The 24,566-nt window shown below is 39.0% G+C and overlaps 1 protein-coding gene across 1 annotated transcript in view; it reads left to right on the forward strand.

Annotated features, from left to right (window-relative positions):
- Positions 1-24,566, forward strand: part of MTHFD1L (methylenetetrahydrofolate dehydrogenase (NADP+ dependent) 1 like) — a gene marked incomplete at both ends in the record, with an annotated part of 146,668 nt that overhangs the window by 57,824 nt on the left and 64,278 nt on the right. The window contains one exon of the mRNA XM_080615238.1: positions 5,851-5,962. Within this exon, the coding sequence (XP_080471364.1) occupies positions 5,851-5,962 (112 nt within the window). The remainder of the gene's footprint in view (positions 1-5,850; positions 5,963-24,566) is intronic.

Below are 24,566 nucleotides of genomic sequence, written 5' to 3' on the forward strand. Positions count from 1 at the left end.
GGTAAAAGTTTTCTACATCGTGTCGAAGTGGCAACTGCCTTTTTGCTTTTATGTTTGGATGGGAACAACTTCCTGCTCTCAGGGAACATTAGAAAAATAGAACTTGTCTGTGTTATTTTACTCTAGCCGTCTTAATTATTTTCTCCTGCAAAGAATATCTATTCTTTCCTGTGGCAGTAAGAAGAATGTATGTGTGTGTCAGAACTTAATATACCATCTAATAGCAGCAGAAACTGGAGGTCACATAGCATCAAGAATGTCACAGCTTCAACTGTTAAATCACCACTTGCATAACATTGTGTGTAGTAAGCATCAGTAATTCTTAGTGTTTAGTCTGTGTCACTCTATTTGCACTTTCTATATCTGTTAGAAAAAAATGTGGGTTTTTTGTAGTGTTCTAAAAGACAATTGAAATGTCAGAAGAGTTTCATTTGATCGATAAGCATTTGGTCTGGGATTTGCTGCTTTCTTTAGTTGTTTTTTTTTGGGGGGTTTTTGTTTGTTTTTTTTTTTTCCCACTGGATTTCTTTATATTCACATTTCTGTGTGATTAAATTCCCAGCTTTTATGTGGTATTTTCTAGTCTAATCTATGCTATGGCTGAAATATCTGCCAAGTATCATCAAACACTATTGCTTGCTAGAAAAAGCCGGACCACAGAACCCAAGGATATATTTCCAAAATATTCTCACAAAGTTATTTTTAAAAAGGCAGACTAAAGTAGCTGAGAAGACTGCTTCATGCTCTACTCCTGCAATTTGAGACTCCAAGACAAACTTTTGTCACCCTTTGAGTACCTGTTGGTTTGCAGGCTGTCACCTATCCAAGAACGGAAAACTCCAGTTTATGTAAATGTTTTCCAAGACTGTGCTTTGCTTTGACTGATATATGTCTCTTGGACTGTGTCATTGTTCTTGTGTGGAGATGCAATGGCCTACTCTGTTGCTGCCTGTGCTGCTGTTGCTGTTCGTGAGCCTCAAGCTTGTGTCATGTCCCATTTTGTGAATAAATACATTTCATTGTTATTAATTATTCATGTAAATATCTTTAAGAGGTGGTAATTTTAATAGCTTAATTTTTTTCAAAAGAAACAAGGAAGCTATTTTGCCCTGAACATTTGAATGCAGCATAGTGATCCACCTGGGAGTTTAGAGCCCTCCAGCAAACTAATCCTACTGTACACTGATGTGGTGAATGCAATAATGTCTCGTCTGCTGTAGGGAATGACATATTTCTGATGAGTGTCCTTCTTCTCACAAACCAGAAATGAGGACACCTGAAGCCTAAAATGCACTTGAAATAATCCTAATTAAGTATCATCCACAAGAAGAAGGATCTTGTAAGTTTCCAAAGAGGCTACCAGTAATAATTGGGCAACTTAATCCTAATCCTTTCAGTGAGAACAAGTTCTCCATACAAGCATAAAGCAACATCTCCATGACTTGACAACAGTGACATTAGAAATGATCCTACAGCACACAGGTGGTGGAAGACCAGAATAATACGATTATAGAGAACAGAAGCAGCTCAGACTGTGCCCTGGACCCATCCTGCAACTAGGGATGAAACTGTTCACCAAAGTAGGTCTTCTGGATCACTTTGGTATTGAGAAGGGGCAAAAAGACTACCAGAGGAGGTGGAGCAGGAGATCTTCTGGATTACTTCCAGCTGATACTGACAGTTAATTTGGCATAGTTTGTAAGTGATAGTGTCTGTGAGTAGCAGCAGCTGAGATACCCATTGCAGAGATAGCTGCTGTCCTCTGTGATCAGGCCAAGAGCCTGGGAATTGTGTTAAGCTGTGGAGATCTGAGGACTTGCTTCTAAGGGCTTGTGAAAGGGGAGAACACTGACCTACTGGTTAGATTTGCACCAGCTTTACATGGGCATCTGTGTGCACTGTAGAAGAGGTTCACAAGGTCATAAATCAAAAATGACCAAATGCCAGTCCTGCATGAAACTGAACTGGCAAGTTGTGACAGTGCTTTTCTTCATATGTGAATTGATGTGTGTGTTTTAATTTGCTGTTTTTCAACAGGTTTCTTGATGGGTTGATTTCCATCACAAATCTGCTACTCTGTCACCAGAAATGCTGCCTCAAGGCGTAAAGTGATTGACAGTACTTTATATGCAGGAGTGACACTAAAATCTCAAGATGGGAAACACGGTGCACTCCACCTTCAATAACTGCAGCCTTCAGTAGAACTTATATCCAGTGCTGTAAAATTGAGATGACTTTGGAACGTACATAATGATTTCATGGTGTTTATCCGTGTTTGTCATGACAGATTTGTTCCCTTGTGAACTAATCCCTTAACGGTTAGCATTTATTTATACCACACATAACAGAGGAGCTGCTCTATGGAACAGCTCTTTGTAGTTGCAGACTGGCTGCTCTGGGACAGTCTGCTCATGTTACATTTGAAGTGCCACTCAGTAAAGATGAGGGGAGGATGGTAATAAGTATTATAAACAGCCTTCTCGCAGCCAGATAACTTCAGATATTTATTGACATTCTGGCTTTATTTTCTTTGACTAAAATTTAGATAATAACATTTCCTGTACCAAAAACAGTCAGCAGAATGCATCCCTGTGCCACTGTTTGTTTCTCCGTATAGTTTATTGAGTGTACCAAAAATAAGTGGTACTCTGCAGATTGGGATGGATGGACTGACAGAGAGTCACTGAAGCTGGCCCAAGAAGACATTGTTGTCCCTGTTCCAAGGTGTGCCTGAGGCTCCCAGGGTCCTACTGGGGTTCACAACCTTCAGTACCTAGACTGTATTTATTTCAGGATTGCCCTTCAAAACTTAAAAAAACCAAAACCCAACGTTCAAATGACTCCTTTTATTTTGGTTGATTTCAAAACTCCAGGGGAGCATCTGTCCATGCCAGTGGTTTAGTAGTTTGTTTGGATTTCAACTTAGTGGCAGGGGCCTCTTGCCTACCAATATTCCGGATGATGGATCCCACAGTCAAAATTTCCTTCCTATCCCTATTGTGTGGATGAACTCTTGGAAGCACAATTGCACCAGGAACATTTTGGGAGACCCTTCTGGTCCCTTCTCTGCATAGTTGTCACAGTATGGGCTGGGCTGCCTTCTCACCAGCTGTAGTTGTGCTTCCATGCATTGCATCTGCTAATGTGTGTGCTGGGCTCTAATGAGAGCAGCTTTGTAAAAGTTTGCCACAAGAAATTAAGGACTTAGAAAAGTAAAATTGAATTTAGTGAGTAATAAAACACAAATCAGAATATATACAAATATTCAAATATGGATTTGAACCTGGTAGCTGAAAACAGCAGCTGGATTAAAATACTGGATTAAAGTAGAAGTGAAACTTTTTCATTTTGTGTAAATTACAAGCTAGGGTAATAGGGCTAATCTTTTATTTTGCACAGCACCTCCCATTAGGTTGATGCCCAAATATTAGAAGAAGCTTTGAAAGTGTCCATAGGTCAAGTTAAATTTTTACATAACTATAAAAAATCCCAGTTGATATTACCTTGTGTGGCCATTAGCAGATAGAAAACTGGAAAAAAAGTTAACCCAATGTAAACACTGTGAAGGCAGTGTGTTATGACATCTTACTACATCATTTCTCTTGTTACAGAGCATGATTTCTGGTTTGTTTACCTTTTCTGCTCCTGTTTCTTCTCTAACATATATGAGACAAAGTTGTCTTGAGTTGTAGCTTAGTTACATGGGTTTTGGAGAATATCCCACACCCATATGTATGCATATTCTCCTGTGTCCTGGGTTCAGCAGCAGCAGTCATTTTTTCTCCTTCTTAGCAGCTGGTGCAGCACTGTGGTTTTGACTTTTGGCCTGGGAATAATACTGATAAAACTGATGTTTTCAGTTGCTGGTCAGAATGTTTACCCTGACTAAGGACTTTGTGAGTCTCATGCTCTGCCGGGCGGGGGGAAGCCGGGAGGAAGCAGGGACAGGACACCTGACCCAAACTAGCCAAAGAGGTATTCCATACCACAGCACGTCATGCCCAGGATGTAACTGGGAGTTACCCGGAAGGGCACGTGCTGCTCAGTCGCACTTGTTTTCGGTGGGTGGTATCGTATTCCCTTCCCTTGTTATTTCTCTTATCATTATTATTATTGGTGGCAGCAGTAGTGATTTGTGTTATACCTTAGTTACTGGACTGCTTTTATCTCAACCCGTGGGAGTTGCATTCTTTCGATTCTCCTCCCCATCCCTCCAGGAGGGGAGGGGGGAGTAGAAACTGCGTGGCTGACTTGCCGACTGGCTTAAACCAGGACATCCCTTTTCCACTCTTAATTAAAAAAAAAAAAAACCCGAAACAAACCAAACATAAAAACCTGAACAAAACAACACCCAATTTATAAAAACAAACCTGAAGTTTAATGTGCTAGAAGCTGAAAAATTATTTGTCTGAAAAAAAACAATTAATTATATGTAATTACTCCTAAAGGAAGTAACAAGATGTTTCTTGTTGATGTTTTGCATGTGATTTGTATTCAGCATTACTGAAACAGGAAAATCTGTTTTCTATAGTTAGAAGTATTTCATGACTATAAACAATTTTTTCTGGTGTTTTATGGAAAATGTGGGCATTTTTTATCTGTGCAGGTTGTTTTCTTAAGCACTAGATGGGGGGGACACACAACCAGCTTCTGTGTTTAATAGTTTCCATGTTGTGGTTCATGGGGCCATTGGATGTGATCTGCAGCTGATCCATGGAACACAGTCCTCCTTAATTGGTGTTTCTGGTCAAAATTGAGGAACATTGCCCTGTAGCTTGGCAGTAGCTCCTAATACAGAACGTGTGAAGAACGTTGATGGTGATAATCTAAAGTTTGTCTCCTTACCTTTAACTAGCTGGGCATTTTTGAAAGCATTAACACAACAATGGGATTTGTTTGCCAAAGTGCTTTATAGTAAGAGAGCTGAAATTACATCCTTCTGTCTGACTGTGTATTCTGACTTGAAAAAAAGATAGCAGTTATATTATTTTGCCTAATCCTAATCCCTTTCTGTAGATGCTAATTTTGTCATTGTTACTTTCCTTGGGATGCCTGCCAAAAAAAAGTAATAGGGAAGCTGAGAATTGCTTGCCATCTGACAGATTTCCCTATACCTAGTTGATTTGCTTAGTCCTATTCTTTTGCTGGTTTAGATTGGTCCATGCTGCGGAGTCTCTTTTCCTTATGTAATTGTATAATGTCTACTTAGGGGAATTTGGTTCTGCACCTGAGTTCCCAGGCACTCTGTAGCAGTGGTGACCGCTTTTTCCATCGTATGTCAATATCCCCACTGCACCTCAGCCATGTTCCTTGCCATCTCTTTCTCCAGCTCCTTAACTGGTCCCTCATTGCTTCTGTTGGCTACTTTGCCTGCATAGGAATGGCAATTATAGTCAATGAGGAAAATGGGAGCGGTAAGAAGCTGGAGGGGACACAGCCAGGACAGTTGACCCCAACTGACCAAAGGGGTGTCCCACACCACATGGTGTCATGCTCAGCATATAAAGCTGAGGGAAAAAGAAAGAAGGGGAGTGGGGGAGACGATGTTTGGAGTGGTGGTGTTTGTCTTCTGAAGTAACCATTACACATGATGGAGCCCTGCTGTCCAGGGGATGGCTGAACACTTGCCTGACGATGGGAAATGGTGAATTAATTGCTTATTTTGCTTTACTTGTGTGTGTGCAGCTTTTGCTTTACCTGTCAAACTGTCTTTACTACAACCCATGAGTTTTCTTACTTCTACTCTTCTGATTCTCTCCCCCATGCCACTGGAGGGGAGTGAGCAAGTGGCTGGGGTTAAACCACAACACATATTCATTAAATTAATAATATGTATTTTTTATCATTCAGGGAACACCAGTATTTGTTCACGCTGGACCTTTTGCTAACATTGCACATGGAAATTCTTCTGTTCTGGCAGATAAAATTGCCCTTAAATTAGTTGGAGAGAAAGGATTTGTAGGTGAGTGATTATTTTGTTTATAATATTATGGTGTGTTGGTAAGTTGGCAAACAGTGATGTAGATGAAAAGATAAAATAGCAATGAAAAGGAAGAATGCTCCTTTGTTTTATGCTAATATTGGTAATAAAGTGAATGTGCAAAAAACCAAAACACTTCTTCTGTTACCCTGCCCTTTGTCTCAAGTGTTCCTGTTACCATGTTTGAGATTCCACAAGGTGACTGAACCAGTTAAATGTCTGGACTGCATTGAAGGAGGTGTTCTGTAATTCTTTGTATTAGTATTCATCTGACCTCTCTTGATAAACTGAAAAACCATTCCCTTTTCCTGCTGAATTCTTTTTCTGCCAATTCAGCAAGCTCAGCCAAATCATGGGTCAGATGTTCCTGAGCCAGCACAGCGGAACAGCAGAGGGAAGGTGGTAGAAGAAAGAGTAAGACTGCCTTACTCTAGTGGCAGTGAGCCATTAGGTTGGTCCAGCTGCACTGTAAAACCTCACCCTGAGGCTCTCCTGTTCCCTTGAAAGCATGTGAGTGGGCAGGTTTTTTTTGTATTATGAATTTGTCCTGCACAAGCAACACTGGACATGTAGAACTTACTGTTGTGGTTACAGCAAAATAAACTTGTGGCTGAATAGTGAACTACTTTTTATAAAAATTGTTGTGCATGTTTAAATTTCAGAATTAATAAAATGAAAGAGGCATTGCTGCTTTGTGATAGTAATGTCTTTGCACTGCTGCAGCCATCCTCATCTGTCCCCTGAACACCCAGGTTGACTTACATTGATCCTAAAGTTGAACTTTGAGTTCCTGTGGAACAATGCTCTTGAAGAGGTGCAGTAACATGAAACATGAGGTTTCTTATGCCAGCGCCCTTAAACTAGGAGATAAAAACATATATATATATGCTTATGTTTTACCAGTATATTGCTGTAGATAACATAGAGAAACAGATTACCTGAAAGTACTGTTTCTGTTGCAAGTCACTGGTAATTGTAGAAAGGATGGAAGAAGTGTTTTGCATCGTTATAGAATATGTATACTTTTTGTTATGTTATGAAACAACTTAAATACTTACAGGTAGAAAATGAAAATGTTTCTTATACAGAGTAGTTGCCTAGTGAACAAGAAGACAGAGGAATATCTTCTTACAGAAATCTTTAAAAATAACAAAAATTAATAGTAATAAAAAGAAGGATTGAAACCTGTTGTAGATCTTACTGATTTTGGGAAAACAAAAAAATAACTAAAGAAATATGTTACTTTGGTATTCTTTGTATTAAAAAAAAGGTTGAACAAGTAGAAAATCTATATACCTGTATTCCATTATCTTGAGAGCTTCTTTTTAAAGAGTATTTATTGATTTTTCTTTTTTCGTATTTTCATGTACACATCTTTATAGAAGTAAGTTTCTGATCTCCCCAAGCATTCTGTGCCTAGAAGAAATGTTCTCCATCCTTTGGGGTTTTTTTTGGGGGGGGGGGGTAATTTAATTTTTTAAATGGAGCAGCAAAGTGCACGCAATGATTTTTAGATCTTTGTTAGGACATTATTAACACCATTAATTCCTAGGGTCAGTTTTGCCTAACTTCTGCCCTTCAGATTCAATATAGTTTGCAAAGACTGTTGGGTATTAGCATGTAATATTTTGATAGCAAGAGAATTCTTGGAAAACACAGGATTCAGTATTCTGTCTTGCTTTAGGCAGTAGCAGCTAGGGATATGCTGACCTGTGTAAGAAAATACAGCATTGCAGTTATGGTGGTGAAACATGGGGTTTTCAAGGTAGCCTGGGCATGTATTACGTGTTTGTGTTTCCTTTTTAAAATGGGTGATCATGTCGAGGAAAATGGTTGTTTTCTTCAGTGTTACTTTTGTACAGCTAAGGGGTTTGTTCATTTCCCTCAAACGGTCAAACATCCATTCAAAGTAAGAATATTTTGCATTCTGAATACATTTACTCAATGATAATAGAATTGATATTTCGTTATGCCATGCTTGTTGTTATAAGGCTTTGTGGAATGAAGAGCAAAAGCATTTAGAGTAGCTAACATTTTTCATAGGCTGAGTGAATTGACTTTGTTTCTCCAGTGAGCAATCTTTTCAAGTGGGAAGTCTGTTTTGTATTGTCTGAATGGAAGTATTTTGGCAGCAGTCTTGGGTCTTGATCTAGGTTTTGGATACTGAAAAGCATCACCTTGGGTTTGGATTCCCTTCCATTTGGTGCTTCCCTTAGGCACTGAGAGCATATCCTTGCATTTCATGCTTTTTGGTCTTATACACCTGTTTGTCTTTAACACTCTTTTTTGCTTTGTTCGTCTTTGGCTCCAGTTTCTCTGTTGGGAGATAAAGCAGTGTAGCTGCAATAGAAGAAAACCTTTGTGTGTTGCCAGCTAAAGGCTCTTTTTCAAATTCTATTCTACAGACCACAAATCCCCATGAAACTGGCTTCAAAATGAGCCTGCCTTTGCTCTCATGAGCAAAGAACTTCAGTATGATTTTTAGATCCATGTTAGATTATTAAAAGCCATAGTTCCTAGAGTGGCCTACTTAAATAAACTTTTTAGATAGTCACAAGTGTAAATGGTTCTTCTAATGCTTGTAATTGCCATAAGCTTTATGGTTTAAGATACATTGATTTTGTAACTAGTCAGAGCACATGGGCAGAGACTACATGTAGCACTTGGTGTTACTGTCCTATGCTACCCTACGTAACTGAAGTCTAAAATGACAGCTACAAAGTGTGTACCAGTCCACATTGACAAGATGCCCACACAGGGAGACAGCCCAGTGCCTTGTGAAGCTACCCAGCAAAGCAGTTATGAAGAAGCTTCACTGCATTTTGCTCCATGTGATGTGTGCCTAAACCCCATACAGCCATTGAAACGCAGGGGGGAAAGCTGATCCTGTAGTTAATTCAAACAGTAGGAGTGCAAGGCAGCTCTGCTGCAGTTCTGTAACTAGCTGAACAAGTTTAATTACTCTTGCTCAAAGTAAATATTTTCACTGCTCCACATTTCTCATTTGCCAATGTTCTTGTGCAGTTCATCCGTTCCCCCCATTGCATCTGACATTCATTAGGTTCTTGTGCAAGAGACTGGAGTTCATGTTTTGCCATACAGGTTTGCTGCATAAGCTCATGAAAGAGTCCAGGAGGTGCTGGTAATAGTGTAAGGTAATTGACAGAACTGACAAGAGGCTTTTAGGGAGCACAATTCATGAGATAGGCTCTCAGCCTTGTGTAGCTACATACAAAGCAGGAACATAAGAAATCTGTGAGAGAGCCAGCATTTAAATTGATTTCCTGTATAGTAGAATAAATATCTTAATGTATGTATGCTAGCTCACTCACTGTGAGATGGGATGATGGTATAGGTAATACGTATATATATTTGTTGTTTTATGTATTTTATATATTTATTCTTTAATTTTTTACTTAAGCCATAGTTGTTCTAGAGCAGAACCTCCTGCTAAGTGTGTAGACAGTACTAAGGAATAGCATGGCCTGAATTTGTACCAGTTTTACAAATATAGGCATCTTTCATTTTCGTCCCTGTTTAAGCAGCCTCTTTCCTCCAGCTGCTGTTTCCAGTCCAGCACACCTGTTCAGAGAGCCACATGATGAACTGGAGAGTTGGTCTTGATTGAAAACAACTACCACAACAAAAAAATCCCTTTCCTTCCCCTCACAGACAGTGCGTGGGCAAACAGTTATATGTGTGATAGGGAGAAGGTGAGATAATGCCACAGAAGATGGTGGGTTTGCTGAAATAAATATTTATAATTTGATAGCCTCATTTGGCTATAATAGTTGGAGTTTTAAAGTGCCAGTAAAGCTGCTATGGATGCACTAGTTTATCAGGCTGAGCCTGCATTGCCAAAGCAGCTAAGCCTGTCTCCTTTCTCAGCCTGTGCTCAACTGTTTTCGCATGACATCCTGGCAGAAACCTATTGCCCTTTTTGTTGGCTTAGTTTTCTGCTGACTTAACACAGAAGCAGTTCAGCCCAGAGTCACAAAAACACCCGAGCTAGTGCAAAGGAGGGTGAGTACTGAAAAACCAATCTGTTGTGTAGATCCCACTGTTTGTGTGAGTCTGTGCCATGCCCAAGGTAAAAAAAAAAGATCCTCTTCTTCTTAATTTTATTTGTAAAGCTTTCTTCCTCTCTCTGGCCTGCATTATCTGTTTCTCTGCCCGCTCTGCAGCTGGAACCGCAGTGTGCTGCGCCTTTTGAGTAGTGTCAGTTACAACCATGTAGACAGTCTGGTTTAAAAAAAAAAATCCAAACAAAGTTTACCATTGAGTCCTGTTGTGAACTCTCCCTAATTGAGGGTATTCCCTGCTTCAGTTTCAGGTATCCAAGTGAATCACAGGCCCTCATTAAGTTGGAGATAGCCTAAGCCTTTTGGCTCAGCTTGTTAATTCCGACTTCTCTGAGCCGTGTTGCTACGTACTCACAACTCAGTCTTTTTGCTCTAATTTTGAGGTCTCGGTCTATCTCAGCAGGCATAGGCTGGCTTGCACTTTATCTTCTCAGCCTTTTACTGCTTCTTGCCGATTTCCCTGCAAATTCGCCCCACCCTTGTGACCAAGCGTGGCCTATTGAAACTCAGGCAGCCCCTGTGAGTGGTTTGGGTGCTGCACGGCAGCTGGGCCGTGTAAGGCAGCTGTGCCAATGGTCTGGGAAGTAATACACTGGGGCATGTGTGTCATGCTGAACATACTGATCTTCACAGTTATTATCAGAGCTTTGTGGTCTCACACGTCTTTAGCTCCTCTGGCAGCAGCTTTAAGTCTTTTTCTGATATTTAATTTTCCTTTTGTATAACAGTTGCCTGAAATTTCTTGTTTAACCAATTCTATACCACTTGCTTTTGGTTCACTGTAATATTTAAGCAGCAAGGACAGCTGACATCTCAGCAGCGGCGGGGAAATGAGCTTGGTGTTTAAGCTGGGTCCTATGCTAGGACTGAGTGGGGAAACATACCTTATTCTGTATTTAGGCAATTTCTGCTTTCTGGGTTTTTTTTGTTGTTTTGTGATGTTAACCTGCTTCATTCCCCTTTTGTTCTTCATTGCTGTCCTCTTGTAGAAATCTCAAACTTGTGGGTCATCCGCAGAAGCTGTTTAATACTGAAAGCCACATCTAGTATAAATTACAACTGAAGTTTTTACTGGCAGCCCTGAGGATAAAGTTGCTGCTTCTGTAAAGCTTTTATTTTCAACACATTTCTCCTCGTGTTTGCATTCTTATTTCGTGGTTCAGGGGAGTGCATTTTGGTTTGCTGAAAGTCTTCTTTTGAAATTACTGTTGTACCTCATCTTTCTTTCCTCCATTGCTTCCTGCCATTATTTTGAGGAAGATGTTCATTGTTTTCAGAAGTGTCATGACAGTTTTTGCAAACAAGAACATTAACTAGGTTTCTGGATGTCCCGGTTAGAGTGATTAGCCTAAGTGAACAAAGAATTGTATTTGTTTCTCTGACAGTGTTCATTCCTACTCCTCTGTTGGCTTAATGCAACAAAATACTTGCCTTGTAATACTCAATGTTCTTTTCCTGCATCAGTCAGATTGTTTCTTAATACCCTGTTAAGGTGAGTAGAAAGGGTAAACTATCAGGTTTGTAGTCGGTTAATACAGGCTGCCCAAGGGGTGTTTTGAAGGCTTAAAAGGTGAAAGAGGAATAAGTTTTCCTGAGTCATATTTGTCAGTGTGTCAGAAATTATTGCAATAAACAATTTAGCAGGTTGCCCCATCCATCATTTTAATCCTTTGAAGGTGTTTCAGCTGAGGAGAAGGATTGTGGTAAGCTGGAGACAAGAAAAGCATGAATATGTTTTTGGAATCCTAATCCAAAGTAATTTTGAAGTTTGTTTTTCAGGCTTGGACTATAAGTTTGGCTATTGCTTTCTTTTCTACTCCTAATAACTTAATGTCCCATTCAAGGCTGAGAGCATGGTGTGCTAGGCAAGATTGAGTGTGACTTTGTCTTTCCTGGTATAGTATCAGGTGACAAGAGGAGGCTTATTGCAAGTTGTTGGTGCCTTTCTTAAGAAAGAGTCACTTTCTGTTTCTTCAGTTGGTGGTCTTGGTGTAATTGGAAATAATTTGTCACACATTTTTAATGGTATAAACTTAAGTAGAGCAGTAAATTTTTATAAGCTAAGTAATTGACTCTTTTTAGTGTGCTGGTATTCTTGTTAGAATAAACTAATAGTGTTAGCTGCTCTATCTGTTCAGTACACACAAAGTTGTATTTTGAAAGGTGTCCATTTTACATACTCTCAGAGCAAACATTGTATAACAGGGTTATAAACCACCTTATAAAAATTGTATGTGTTTAATGCACCAAGTGAATAATCTTCAGTAGATTTTTTTCTGTCATAAGACACTATTTTCTTAGTAATAATCTTTTTCCTAAAAAGGAAATATAGCCCAAATACTTTGGCTAAAATTCTTTTGGCACCAGTAGTACATTCAATATTGCTACACTTAAATGTTGACTTTGAGGATTTAATGTTATTTTTTTTGTTGCTCAGTACCACCAGACGGGGGTTCCATGTGGTAACCCTCCAGAGAGCTTTAGTTCTTAAGATTCTGTCCATTGTCTTTCTAGCTTGTGTTATTTCATTTCTGACTTCTTCACTCTGTATTCACACAAGAAACAAAATGTAATGTGATTATGTTCCGATATTTTTTGTGTTTTTTTCTTGCTTAGGGAGTTAAAGCAAGGTTAAGGTTTCATGATACAAGGTGGTTGACAGCATTATCTATGTAGGTGTTCCTGGCCTACTCTGAAACATGTGCTACGAACTAAATAAGGGGTGTTCAAGGCTTTAACAATATTTTCTGTGATCCCATTCATGGTGCAGCTGTTCAAGCCGCTGTGCTTAGTGCAACTGTGGCTGTGGGGTGGGGGGAAGGAAGGTGATACTGTGTTAGTGTTGTTGCAAGGCTTTAAAATCATGGTCTAGTAGTACAAGATGCAGCATACCACGCATTGAAAATAAGGTACCATTACTGCTAGAAGGTCTGCGAATCTTTGCCATTCACTTGAGAATGGTCATGTCATTCACACCTCAGGTGCCCTTTTTATTACTTTCTTCACATTTGCTGAGGTAAAAGTAATTCCATTTCTTTCACATGTTGTAAAATGGAAACAAAAGAAATTTTCTCCTGTACCACTTTGCTTTTAAAATTTTAGCAAATTTTCTTACTGGTAAGCTGGAAACTCTTCAGAGACAAGAAATGTAGTGCAACACATTTTCCTTCACTGACAGGAAGTCAAAGTTCCTGAAAGTTGAACTTATTGCCTTGTCACAAATAATCTGGGTGCAAATCATGCTTCCCTTGCTTATGGATTACTGTCATTGAAAGTCAGGTAACAATGATTTATATTACTTTGTATTGCAGAAATGCTTAAAACAGTCCTTAAATAATTTATGAATTATTATGCCAAATGGGATTCAAAACTTTTCCTACATCTGAGTATGTTCAGTGTCCTTGAGAATGTTCTGAGTGACTCCATATTTTCGCTGCAGGTATCATGTAGCTTTTTCTTCTGACAGTTCTGATCTTTAGCATACGTTGCAAAATAAAGCTTTTCAGAAGGAAGATTGAGTAGAATAGAGCTGTCCTGGATGTTCTTGTGTGTTGGGAAGCATTCTAGCATTGATCTTGGTATCTTATGTCACTCTTTCAGAGTTGAATTAATTCGAGAGCTTGTAAATTATGCAGATTTAACTCAAAACTGGAAGTTGATATTGCTGATGAACTACTGAATTATGTCTAACTAATATTACATAAAAAAGCGTTGTTTTGCCCAATAAGGAGAGTTAATGCTATTTTGAAAATAAAAGCTCCCAAATTATGAACAGTGTTGTATTGAGATTTTACCTTCTTCCCTTTAAAGAAAAATGCAAGTGTTAGAAATTGACTTGGCATTTCCTTGCTACAAAATATATTTGTAAATGTACATTCCCAAATCTGTTGTTGATATCCAGAATGATGAGGGGCAATTTACAGGCATAAAAGAACATCTGATTATAAATCATAAGCCATTTAGCCGAGCTCTCTGCTTTATCTGACAAGCACATCAGATGATCTCCTTCATAAACTGACTGAGCTCCAGTTTGAAACTAGCTAGGATCTTTAACTCTTGCTGCTACTTCTGGTGAGCTAGCTCGATTTCCATGGCCAGTTTGGGCTCGTTTGCTCTTGCTCTGTAATGTTGTGTTCCAGCTTAGTCTTCTCTTTCTTAGTTGATAATTTCTATACTGCCTAACTAAACAAGCACAGCTGTTCAAATCTTTTGTACTTCGTGCTAGGCTTGCCATTCCTGTAACACAGCCTATCTGCTTTATTAGTTTCTACATCTGGTACTGTGTTCACTTTCTTCAACATAGGTGCATGCACAGAGCTCTGCAAGATTACTGTTGCCTTTATCCTTAGATCAGTCACCTTTTTTTCCCTTCATTTTCCATACATCACTCATTCTGTGACTGCATTAATACTGCTAGACTCCCAAACTCTTCTCTGAGGTTTGCAAGTATGAAGTTCCACTTTTTCCTGTGTGATACCCTAGTTCCACTCCACACTGGCGATGCTTTCAAACTTTTGGCATCACTAGTGAACTCCATCAGTTTTGCTCAGGCTTTCTGCTGAGGTTGTTTAGCAAATAGTAAATGAGAGCTGTCAGGCTGGATCTGTCTCCTGCCCCACAGTTCTCCTATTGTGGCTGCCTATTCTCCTCCCTCTTAATTGTGTAATCATAATTTTCTTCTAGCCTTGCTAACACATTTGTATGTATTGCTGAAGCAGGTTTTATTTGTGAAGGCTATATTGATGAGATGTTGTCACATTTTCATTACCAGAGAAAGTTTGTATCTGGCATAGGCTGCCGTTTGTAGACAGAGGTTATATTTCTTACCTATCTTTTTTTTTTTTTTTTTCTTTTTTTTTTTTAAGTCACTCTTTTCTTAAAAGTCTGCTTAGAAACCATTAAGCCTATGGTCACTCAGATTTGCCCCCGTTCCTCTTACATTACTTAAATACAGGTTTTAAAACTTTCAGGTACAAGGCACCAGGAGATAAGGAACTTATTTAAAATGCTGATAAAAGCTGTATGTGTGGTTTTGTTGGGTTTTTTCCTTCCAGGATTTTTAAATTCCTAGTTCAGTCTTTGTTAAGAGTAGTGCATTCAGCTTTTGTGTACTTTGGTTTTTTAGTTCCATCTTTAATATGATGATCTCGTTTTATTAACTTCTACTTTTTAATTTGTGTTGTTGAAGACCACTTTGTTTCAATTTCTTTTGCAGGCTCTGACACTCATTCTCTATTGTAGTAATTCCATCTTATCTTTTCCTTTCTTTTAGAGCTTGTTCACTAATTAATAGTTAAGTGTCTTCTGCTCAGGAAGTCCATCCTGCAGAATAGCAAAGCTATGTATTTGACTGTGTTTCTTCCTAGTGACCAGGAGTTACTGTTCTCAGGCCAGATGTCATGTGAAAGACCAGGCATTTTACTTAGTGTATTTAGAGGAGTTTGATTTCATAGGGGAAGTGGTTTTAGTGTGAGGAAAGCAATTTAAAACATAATGATGATATGATAGAAGATAATGAAGAAAGAGCATAGGTTTGCATGGTTGTTTTCAAGGGGCTTTTTTGGAACATTGAGGGTGGATGGATGCTGCTCTGAGCCTCACTGGCAAAGGAATTAAATGTTTGTTTTCACAGACTAAGAGCTACGAAGTTGCACGTGTGTGTGTTGGTCATGCGCTGAATGAAAAGGCACACTGTAACCGAGATGGCTGCTGGGTCAGAAGCAAGTAAAGAATTGGACATGCTTAGCTTATTTGAGAAAGCCATGCTTTCTTCTCCTCATGGATTTTCAGAGTAGAAGGGAGATGTAGTGAGATAGTGTTTGGGTTGGGAATGTATGGGGGGTGGGGGGTTGCCACGATGTTGCTGGGGAGGCAGGAAGGGCAACGTGAATGTTCCTGCTGACTGGCTCCTGGAAGAGTTGGTGGCTTTAGGAGACCTTTTCTTTCTCTTCTTTCTTGCCTGGTAAAAGGTGAGAGGGCAATGCTGCTGAGTCCATTGCTTGTCACCAGCAGCACACATTCTCTGATTGACAGTTCCTGGTCTTTTTCGTGGCTGAGGCAACCTTCATCCTTGACTAGCTTCATGGCCTTAAGCAATTTCAGCCCCCATGCCTGCATATTTAATCCCATTTTTCCCAATTTGCCTATTCAGTTTATAAACTTTCTTGGAGGCAAGAACTGTCTCACTGTAGCAAATGGGGAGATGCTAACTCTACAATAATAGGAACTTTAAGGTAACAGGTCTTTTGTAAAGCCATGGCAGCTGCTGGTACTTAAACAGGCATCAGGAATTCACCGACAAGCTGACATGGTATTTTAATGCCCTGTATGCTGACCTCTTCTGCAACGTGTTAGAGCTTAACACAACTCGTTCCTCTGTCAATGACATTCATAAATTAAAAGTATGGAGTGTACAACTGTTAAGGGCTATCCATTATTCTCAGTCTCAGGACAGTTATCCAGAGGTAAAAATAGATAGGAAGCATCTGTCAGTCATTCAGAAAGTAGAGGTACTGCCCAGTTCCTGATAAATAAAATACCATTTTACTGAGTAGAAACTGATGACATTGCAACTTCTGACCAATTTATGTTCCCTTTCCTCCCAAAGTTAGCAATCTTACCTAGTTTTAAAACTCTCAACTCATAAGAAGCAACTAAGCAGTTCCTTTTGTTCTTTTGTTACCTACTGGTTGCATTGCTTTTATTTATGAAAAGAACCAGAGGTTAAAAAAATGCAAACAATAAAACATCATACATGCTAGGAAGTTCACTTAATTCATCACTTGGCAAAGGAAATAAAAGCAGGCTCCCTAGCCAACAGTGTTACTTTTGCTTAGGGTTATTTGGCAGAAAATCCATCATCCTCTCCCCGTTTGTATTTCATATTGACTTACACCCTTTAGCAAGGGTCAGCAGGGCAGAGTATGCATAAAGAGTTCAAGTCCCATTTCAAAGGCTGAATTTTAATTTTAGTGGATGGTTTATTTTTAATATCATTTGAAAATGAAAGCTCTTTATTAGATTTTTTTGTTTTACTTGCTTTTTGATATTGAATTCTAATGTTCTTTTTATGGACTACTTGCATAAGTATTCAGTTTGTTCAGGCATTTCTGTCATGGTGGAGAAACTGGTTTTGCTTTTTATTTTCTGAGCCAATGTTCTGAATCTGCAGGCAGGAGTGCTTTGTTTTCTGAAAGCTTTTATAATTGAAATTGTTAATGACATGCAAGTATGGATGGTGCAGTGTTTGTTTACTTTGTGAACTGTTGTCTTAAATCTTCAGCGCTCAGAGAAGTCAGCACAAACGTGAAATGTGATGAGAATATAGATGCATGTATTTCCATTTTTTATTATGGTGCTTATAGTTGGCAGAATTTTAATATAATCTAGTACAAGTTTGTATTTAGTGGAGCTGATTTGCTGTTTTCCACTAGTGTTTCATAAACGCATGCACACCGAGCTCAGTTAATAGGCGTTTCAGGGAGAATTGTCCAAAGCTACATTGTTTTATTTGGGATCAGGACTCTGAAATTACTTCTTGGCCTGTGCTACCCTCCCTGCCAGCCCAATTGCAATAATGTCATGGTTTGCAGAAAAGGTTAAGGTATGTCTTCAGATGTTCTTGGAAGAAAAATGCACATAAAGACAGTTCCTAAGATTTTTATTTGAAGGTGTTTTGTTTTGCTTCATAAATTTTATGGAGTACTCTATGATAAAGAAAAATAAATGTGATTTCTCTGAAAGCACACTGCCTTCAAATTGTTGGAGTTTTTGAGTTTTCAAACAACAAGCCAGATGTGTTGTTATATGCTGGAAATTTCTAAATAGTTTTAACAGAAAAACAGGTATTTCCCTTTGAAAACAGAAATTAGGTTTGCTTACGTATCTGATCTTACAACCTGGTGCGATTAGCCTTAAAGAAAAATGTCAAGAATCCATGACTAGGGATATAAACTTGTTTCAAAACCATTTCTCCATTTCTGAACATTTAGATTGCAAATAATCCTAGGTTATGCATGGCCAGTATGATTTGTTAGTGGGAAGAGAGTTGCTTTGGCAGAAAGCCAAAGTGCTTTTGAAGGTCAGATGTTGACAATATTTGAAAGGTCTTTGATTCTATAAAATAATACATTAAAAGAAAAGATTAATATCCTAAATGGTATATCAGGGTCAGTTTGCTGCTCTGACCTTGTAATTTTATTTTTGTAGTTATATAAAACCGCTGTGTAATTAATTTGATTTGATTGAGAAAACAGATTAGATTCAAATACAGTAAGAGAAAATGTGGATTACAACTATTTTTAAATTTTGGGTGGCCTATCTGTCTTTTATATGGTGGGTTTCTTTATTCTTGATTTGCTATGCTGACAGCTTTATTGAAGCTGACAATTTCAAACTCTTCAGCTTTGCTTCCTGCAGTAATAAGGCACATGCTTGTAATGTATCTATCTTCAGCTTAGCCCTCATTAAAAGCTGAGAGTGGGAACGAAGCTGCAGGGACAGCAGATGTTTTACATGCATGAGGACACTGCATCTATCTGCCGCCTCCATCTACTGCATCTCGAACAGAGCTCCCAAGAGACTGAATAACAGCTTCATAAATCAAGGATTGCAGGTTCAGCTTTTTCTGCAGCCAGTTGTTAAATCAATATATGGTTTGGGGTCCTTTGCTGCATGAGGAGTGAGAAAGCACAAAAATGAGGGGGAAGGCTAAAGGCAACAGAGTAGCTGAGATGACGAGATGATGGCCAATTATGAAGAGGACTAAAAAAAAAATAATAATTTATAATCTGTAGTAAAGGGAGATCCACTAATAATGTACAAGTATTTCAGAACTGGTAATGGGTAGTTTGCAATGGCAGTTCTGTTGACCTGGATTGTGGTTAAGTGGAGGAATTCACAGTAGGCATTACAGAATTGGTTTAGCCATGAGCAGTTGAATGGATTTGTCTTGTACTCTAGCAGAATAATGGTTTGGTTTGATTTCGGTTTCAGTTGTGTTCTTAATTGAGAAATCCATGTAGGAAACTCCTTCTCCATGTGGGATTTGTTGGTGTGTGACCTTAGTACCTTTAGTCTCCTTAGTCTGTGATTCTTACTGTAAGATAGATTACATGTATACACACATGTATGGTTCAACAGACATTGTTATTTTCCACAGCAGTTTTAACCAGCTGAGTCCTTTATCCTTATCCAAAAATTATAAAGAAAATTGTAAATGCATATTCATAAGTTTGACAGAAGCCATTAATCTTACACTTTGAGTTGAAGTTCAAATACTCGGTTTGTACAATTTATTTTAAATACATAGAAGATTACAATCAAGTTAGTGCCTACCTCAAAATGTATTGGAGGGCTTGCATCTCAAAAGCTTACATGATTTCTGAAATTGCTTCTGCTACTTTTCTCCATGCGTGTGGCTGTTTCACAAAGTCTGTGCAGCACAGTGGGCTTTGCATGCTTATTTTTTTCACCCTCATCTGCTCTTCTGTGGCTTATGCTGCATATATGCAGCTAGGCTTTTTTTCCCATCTCCTAAAATATGACTAACAGTATCTGGTGCTTTCTTCCTCCATGGAAAGTCTTTCTGTGTATTCATATTTTAAATTCTGTATGTGTTTGGTACATGGATTGCACTCCGCAGAATTTCTGCCAGCGCTCAGCTCCCCAGATAAGCTCTTGGGATAGTCTTTAGAGTAACTTGCCTTCACATCAGATGTTTCCCTGGGCTTTTTTTTTAACAAGACAAACTGTTAGTGCCATGGAATACTCTTCTTTCTGGGAATACTTAACAGGAGATGCTCTTTGCCATGAATTTCTAAAACATGGCTCAGTAGTTTTGTCAAGAATAGTGTTGTGTCCCCTCTCAAGGCAGTCACAAAGGAGAAGGATTCACTACATGTGTACACTGAAAAGACAGTTCCTAAGTCATGAGTGAAATCATTATCATAATAAGCAAGCACTCCCCAGGTTTTTAGAAGGGCAGAATGCAGATACTTCTCAAAATGTGTGCCTTGGTGAAGAGGCTGTGGGAGTTTTAACAAGGCAGCAGCCAAAGGCGAATAGTTGCATGCATTATGGGGTAGACTTACACTTCAGTGATTGATGACTCCATGCCTGGTATGCCTCGGGTGATTGCACCAAGTGACAGGAGCATTGATCATCCTGATTCAGCGATGGCTCTTTGTTGTGTGGCATCCACCACAGCCTCAGCCAACACCACTCTCCTGCCATCCATGCACGCAGGCGCTCTTGTTTTGTGATAAGAGCAAGGAGGAGCATGTATGACTGCCAAGGTGATTTCCTGGCCTCGCCACCTCTCATAGCCATGCCTATCTGAAGTCATGCAGGAGTGCATGAGCACCCACAGACCAGCGGGTGGTGGTAGTAGTTGGTTAAATGAATTTTGTCTCTGAGTTGTGGTAGGTTGTGAGGGTACCCTGTATGGCTGCAAAAAAATTACGTATTTGTCATTCACGACCTGTATCATCACTTGTTGCCTGATTGTATTTCTGCTGCTCTTTAGAATGTATGTCGTCTTCCAGAGTGTATGCTGAAGTGGTGTTCTGTCTCAAGAATAAGTCCTTTGCATCCCCTCTTTCCTTTTTCATGATTCAAGGCAATATTGATGCTAACACAGGTGTTACTTCATGGCCACTTGGTGAAAATGGGTAGATCTTTTCCAGGGAATAAATCTTCAGGATCTCTGTCTGCTTCTTGAAGTTGGTGTTTTCCAGATGCTTGTAACATGACTTCTTCCCAGCATGTTCAAGGTGCATTTTCCATAGCTCTTCCAAGGGGAGTAGGAGCATCCAAAACCTGAAAGCTCAATAGAGCTGTCAAGTCTCAGCTTCAGTTTGTGGCGGGAGCTTCAGAGAACTGGATCTTTTAAAAGTCAAAGTAAATGAAAGTCTGGTAGTGAGATGGGCAGATGGACATGGTTTAGATGTGATGAAATTTATTTTAAACACTTAGGGCAATATTGGGGATACCATAAGTTAATATACTCCTTGCAGTTGAGGAATTATACAAGAATGGCCTTAAATGAAGATCCATCTGTGCTGCTGTTACATTTTCCTTCCATGCAGCTCCAAATAAAAAAGTGGTGAGGTTTTCATTTTGTAATTACCAGAAGGCTAATAATTCTTTGCCAAAGGCCATGATGGTCTCTTAAGCAGAGATACTTGAGATGACATAATTGCCTTATTCCTGTGTCATTAATTGTGCTCCACTTTAGAACATGGTCATTTGTCTTATGAGCAAATGATACTCTGTTACCTCAAAGGAAACGTGCTATGAATGGTAAAAGGATGCAACCTAAAATTCACAATTCTTCTGTTTGGACTTTTCTAATTAATATTGTAATAAAAGGAGGTTAGAAAAGGGGAAACTGTGTATATTTGGTTTGTGTATTCCATTATGCATTACAATTTCTGTCAGGGGCCAACACTTTACCCTAAGAACTATGAGGCTTTACATAAGTATAGGACACAGGAGTTAAGAGAAAGTGACTGTAAAACCCAGCAGACTTAGCAGAGGAATTCAGAGGAACATGTAGCTCGTGAAGCCACATACGGCTCATTTTATTTATATTAGAATGAATTGTTTGTGGTTTGTAAGATGTCTTCAGGTTTTTAATCTCTAGTAATAAATATAAATAACAAGCTTATTATTAGTGAGTTGCAAGAACATGTCAAGTTTTACATTTGAAATATCAGAGTACGGTTTGACAAGGTGGCTAGGGATGAATTAAGAGTTCTCCACTGTTTAAATCAGCATCTCCCTTCCTTCCTCTGCTTTTGCTTGTCTAGTTTTGCTGCTTTTTTGACCACATTCAGACACTTGTCTGGTCTCACTTCAGTTGATTCAAATCTAACTCAGTGGAAATTTTTCTGTTGTGGTTGATCTGTGTTTTTCAGTTTGTTTTTCTGATTAGCATATTCCAGTAGTTTACCTTCTAATTAGATGAGTGCCAAAACCTGTGGGAAGTCTGGGCAGCATGGAGGAAGGGAGAGAGCAGGGGGTAAATGTTGGAATACTTAAGAGGAAACAGGAATTGCCCTTTCAGCAAGGCAGGGTGCTCATTTGATCAAGCCACAGTGTAAAACCGTGCCCTAAATTGGTGCTTTGCAGGAAGGAATCACTGCAGTTGCACTTCTGCATATTTTCAAGAGGGGGAGGCAAGCAGAGCTGTGGAGATGTGCAGGCCATGCTTTCTGTCCTGCTCCTGTCAGCTCCTGGATTTTTCAATTTGATTTCCCCCCTTCAATTTCAAATCCAACACATGCAGCATATATATATATATAAAAAAAGCAGGTGTTTAAAACCCACAAAGAGGAATTGTGTCCTTAATTGTGAGAGAATTGAGATTGAAGGGTTATCTTCACCTTCTAGCAAATAAAGTACACTTTCTTTTTTATTTTTTTGTCCATAGTCTGGGAATAATCTGTATAAGTCATTGTGCCTATTCATTTGTTTAAGGTACGGGAATCTTTTGGAGAGTTAACAGCAATTGGCATCTAAAGTGAATAACTGTGACAGGTTATGCTATAGCCTTTAGTTTCTTACTTAAAGCTGCTCTGCATTTAAATGGTAAAATTCATCTCTTATGGAAAAAGAAATGTTTCTGAGCAAAAGGTTGAAATAGTTTGTTAAGGAAAATCAGCATTTAAATGAAGTGTACTCCTGGGAGCTGAGCTCCCCATGCAGCCCTGTCTGCCAGGAAGCAGGCAGTGATGTCCTGAGATTCAAAGCCGCTAGAGACAGGTCTCCTTTGGAGGAAGGCAGAATGAGTGGAACTGCTACTGTCATGGGGTATGATGGCAGGGTACTTGAATGCAAATCTTTGTTTCAGCTGACATTTTGTTTATGTGGAGAAGTTGAAAATTTCCACAAGACTTTTATCCCTCCAAAGAAATTTATATTAGAAGGGGTCTCAAGTGTTAGAACTTGAGTACTGCAGCTTGGGAGGTACACTAGTAGAACCAGAAACCAGGCATTTACAGCATGCCTGTTTGGGTCTGCTCTTGCAGGTGGGCTTTTCTGTCTATGTTTGAAGAGAATTCCACACAGAGAGTCTCGAGTGAATAGTATCTTTACTATTGAACATAACTTCATACAATCTGCTTTCTGAGAGTAAAGTTTATTTTGCTTATGACCTCTTTCAGAAGAAATCCCATTAATAGTTGTTAAAAATGTGATCCTTTTGGCTTAAGAATCCAGGACTGTGTATCTTCTGATTCAGTCAAAAGTGTGTATTGGTGGTCGAAACTCAGAAAACTGCAGTGCCCATACCTCTGCAGAGCACATACTGCCCTGGCATCTTTCTTTAGCAAAGAGTGAAAAATACCTGTTACCTCCAATGAGATTTTGTTCTGCTTAACTAAGTGGCAAATATTTTTCCTACTACCTTTTCTCCTAGGCCTAACAATAACAATATAATACTTTGTTAGCCTCTGCAAATTATTTTCATCATGCCATGAAAAATGTTCAACCTTAACATAGGCATGTGTGCTGCACTTTGTGTCCAGCAGTGGTAGCAATGAGTGCCTGTATTGAATGCCATCTGAGAATGCACTGGAAGAAAAATGAACAGGAAAAGTCCCTCTGTTAGGAGAGAGGGGAAGAGGGGAAAAAAATAGAAGAGAAAAAAAGTATCTGTTACAATCCAAAATCAGTCATAATAATGGAAGTTCACATCAAACATTTGCCGGAGTCAGAATGGACAAACATCTGTTTTATTCATCCTTAGTTATACTAACAAAAATATGATATCCTGTTAGAGAAATCACTGATCTTCCTAGTTTATTTTGGCAGTTGTGCACCTTGGTATTTTTCACTTAAACATGAACATATCAGTACTTTACAGCTAGCATGCCTCCAGCTCCAGGTTCACAGTTCATGTGCTTCTGTGACTTTGAACTCTTCTTTTCCTGAGTTTACCAGCAGACAGCTGCAGCAGAACAGATATGTTTACATGTGGGGAGTAAATGGCAGCTTGCAGCTCAGAGTTTCCATTTCCTTTTACATTGTTCAGGAATCCAGGCTCACAATTTGTGTCCTAAAGCTTTGCCTCGTGTGTGCATCTGATTTGGCCCTTTATAGTACAAATGTTTTATTTTGACATTGATTTGTTGATAGAAAGGGCTGACTAGGGAGAAACTACTTTCACTGGAAATTACCCTCAGTTTACATCAATTGTGGGTGAAATATCTTTAAAAAAAAGAAAAACCTAAATATCACTTTGTCTAAGGCTTTAACACATATGTAAATGTGAGGCTAATGTGGAACCACTTTATGCAGCTATAGCATGATAAATGTATTTTTAGATGGAGAAAAATTATGTTTTATATTAAGCATGATGATGAAATCTGATTAGATGCTTAAACCATGACACTCTATTTGAGCTATTGTCATGTGTAGGTGATAAAATATTCCCAGACGTGCTTGGCAAGGCAGTAATTCCATGAAGAGGTTATGGTAATTATAAACAAGAAACAACCATC

Source organism: Psittacula echo, assembly GCF_963264785.1.
Source record: "Psittacula echo genome assembly, chromosome: 4".
Taxonomy (NCBI): domain Eukaryota; kingdom Metazoa; phylum Chordata; class Aves; order Psittaciformes; family Psittacidae; genus Psittacula; species Psittacula echo.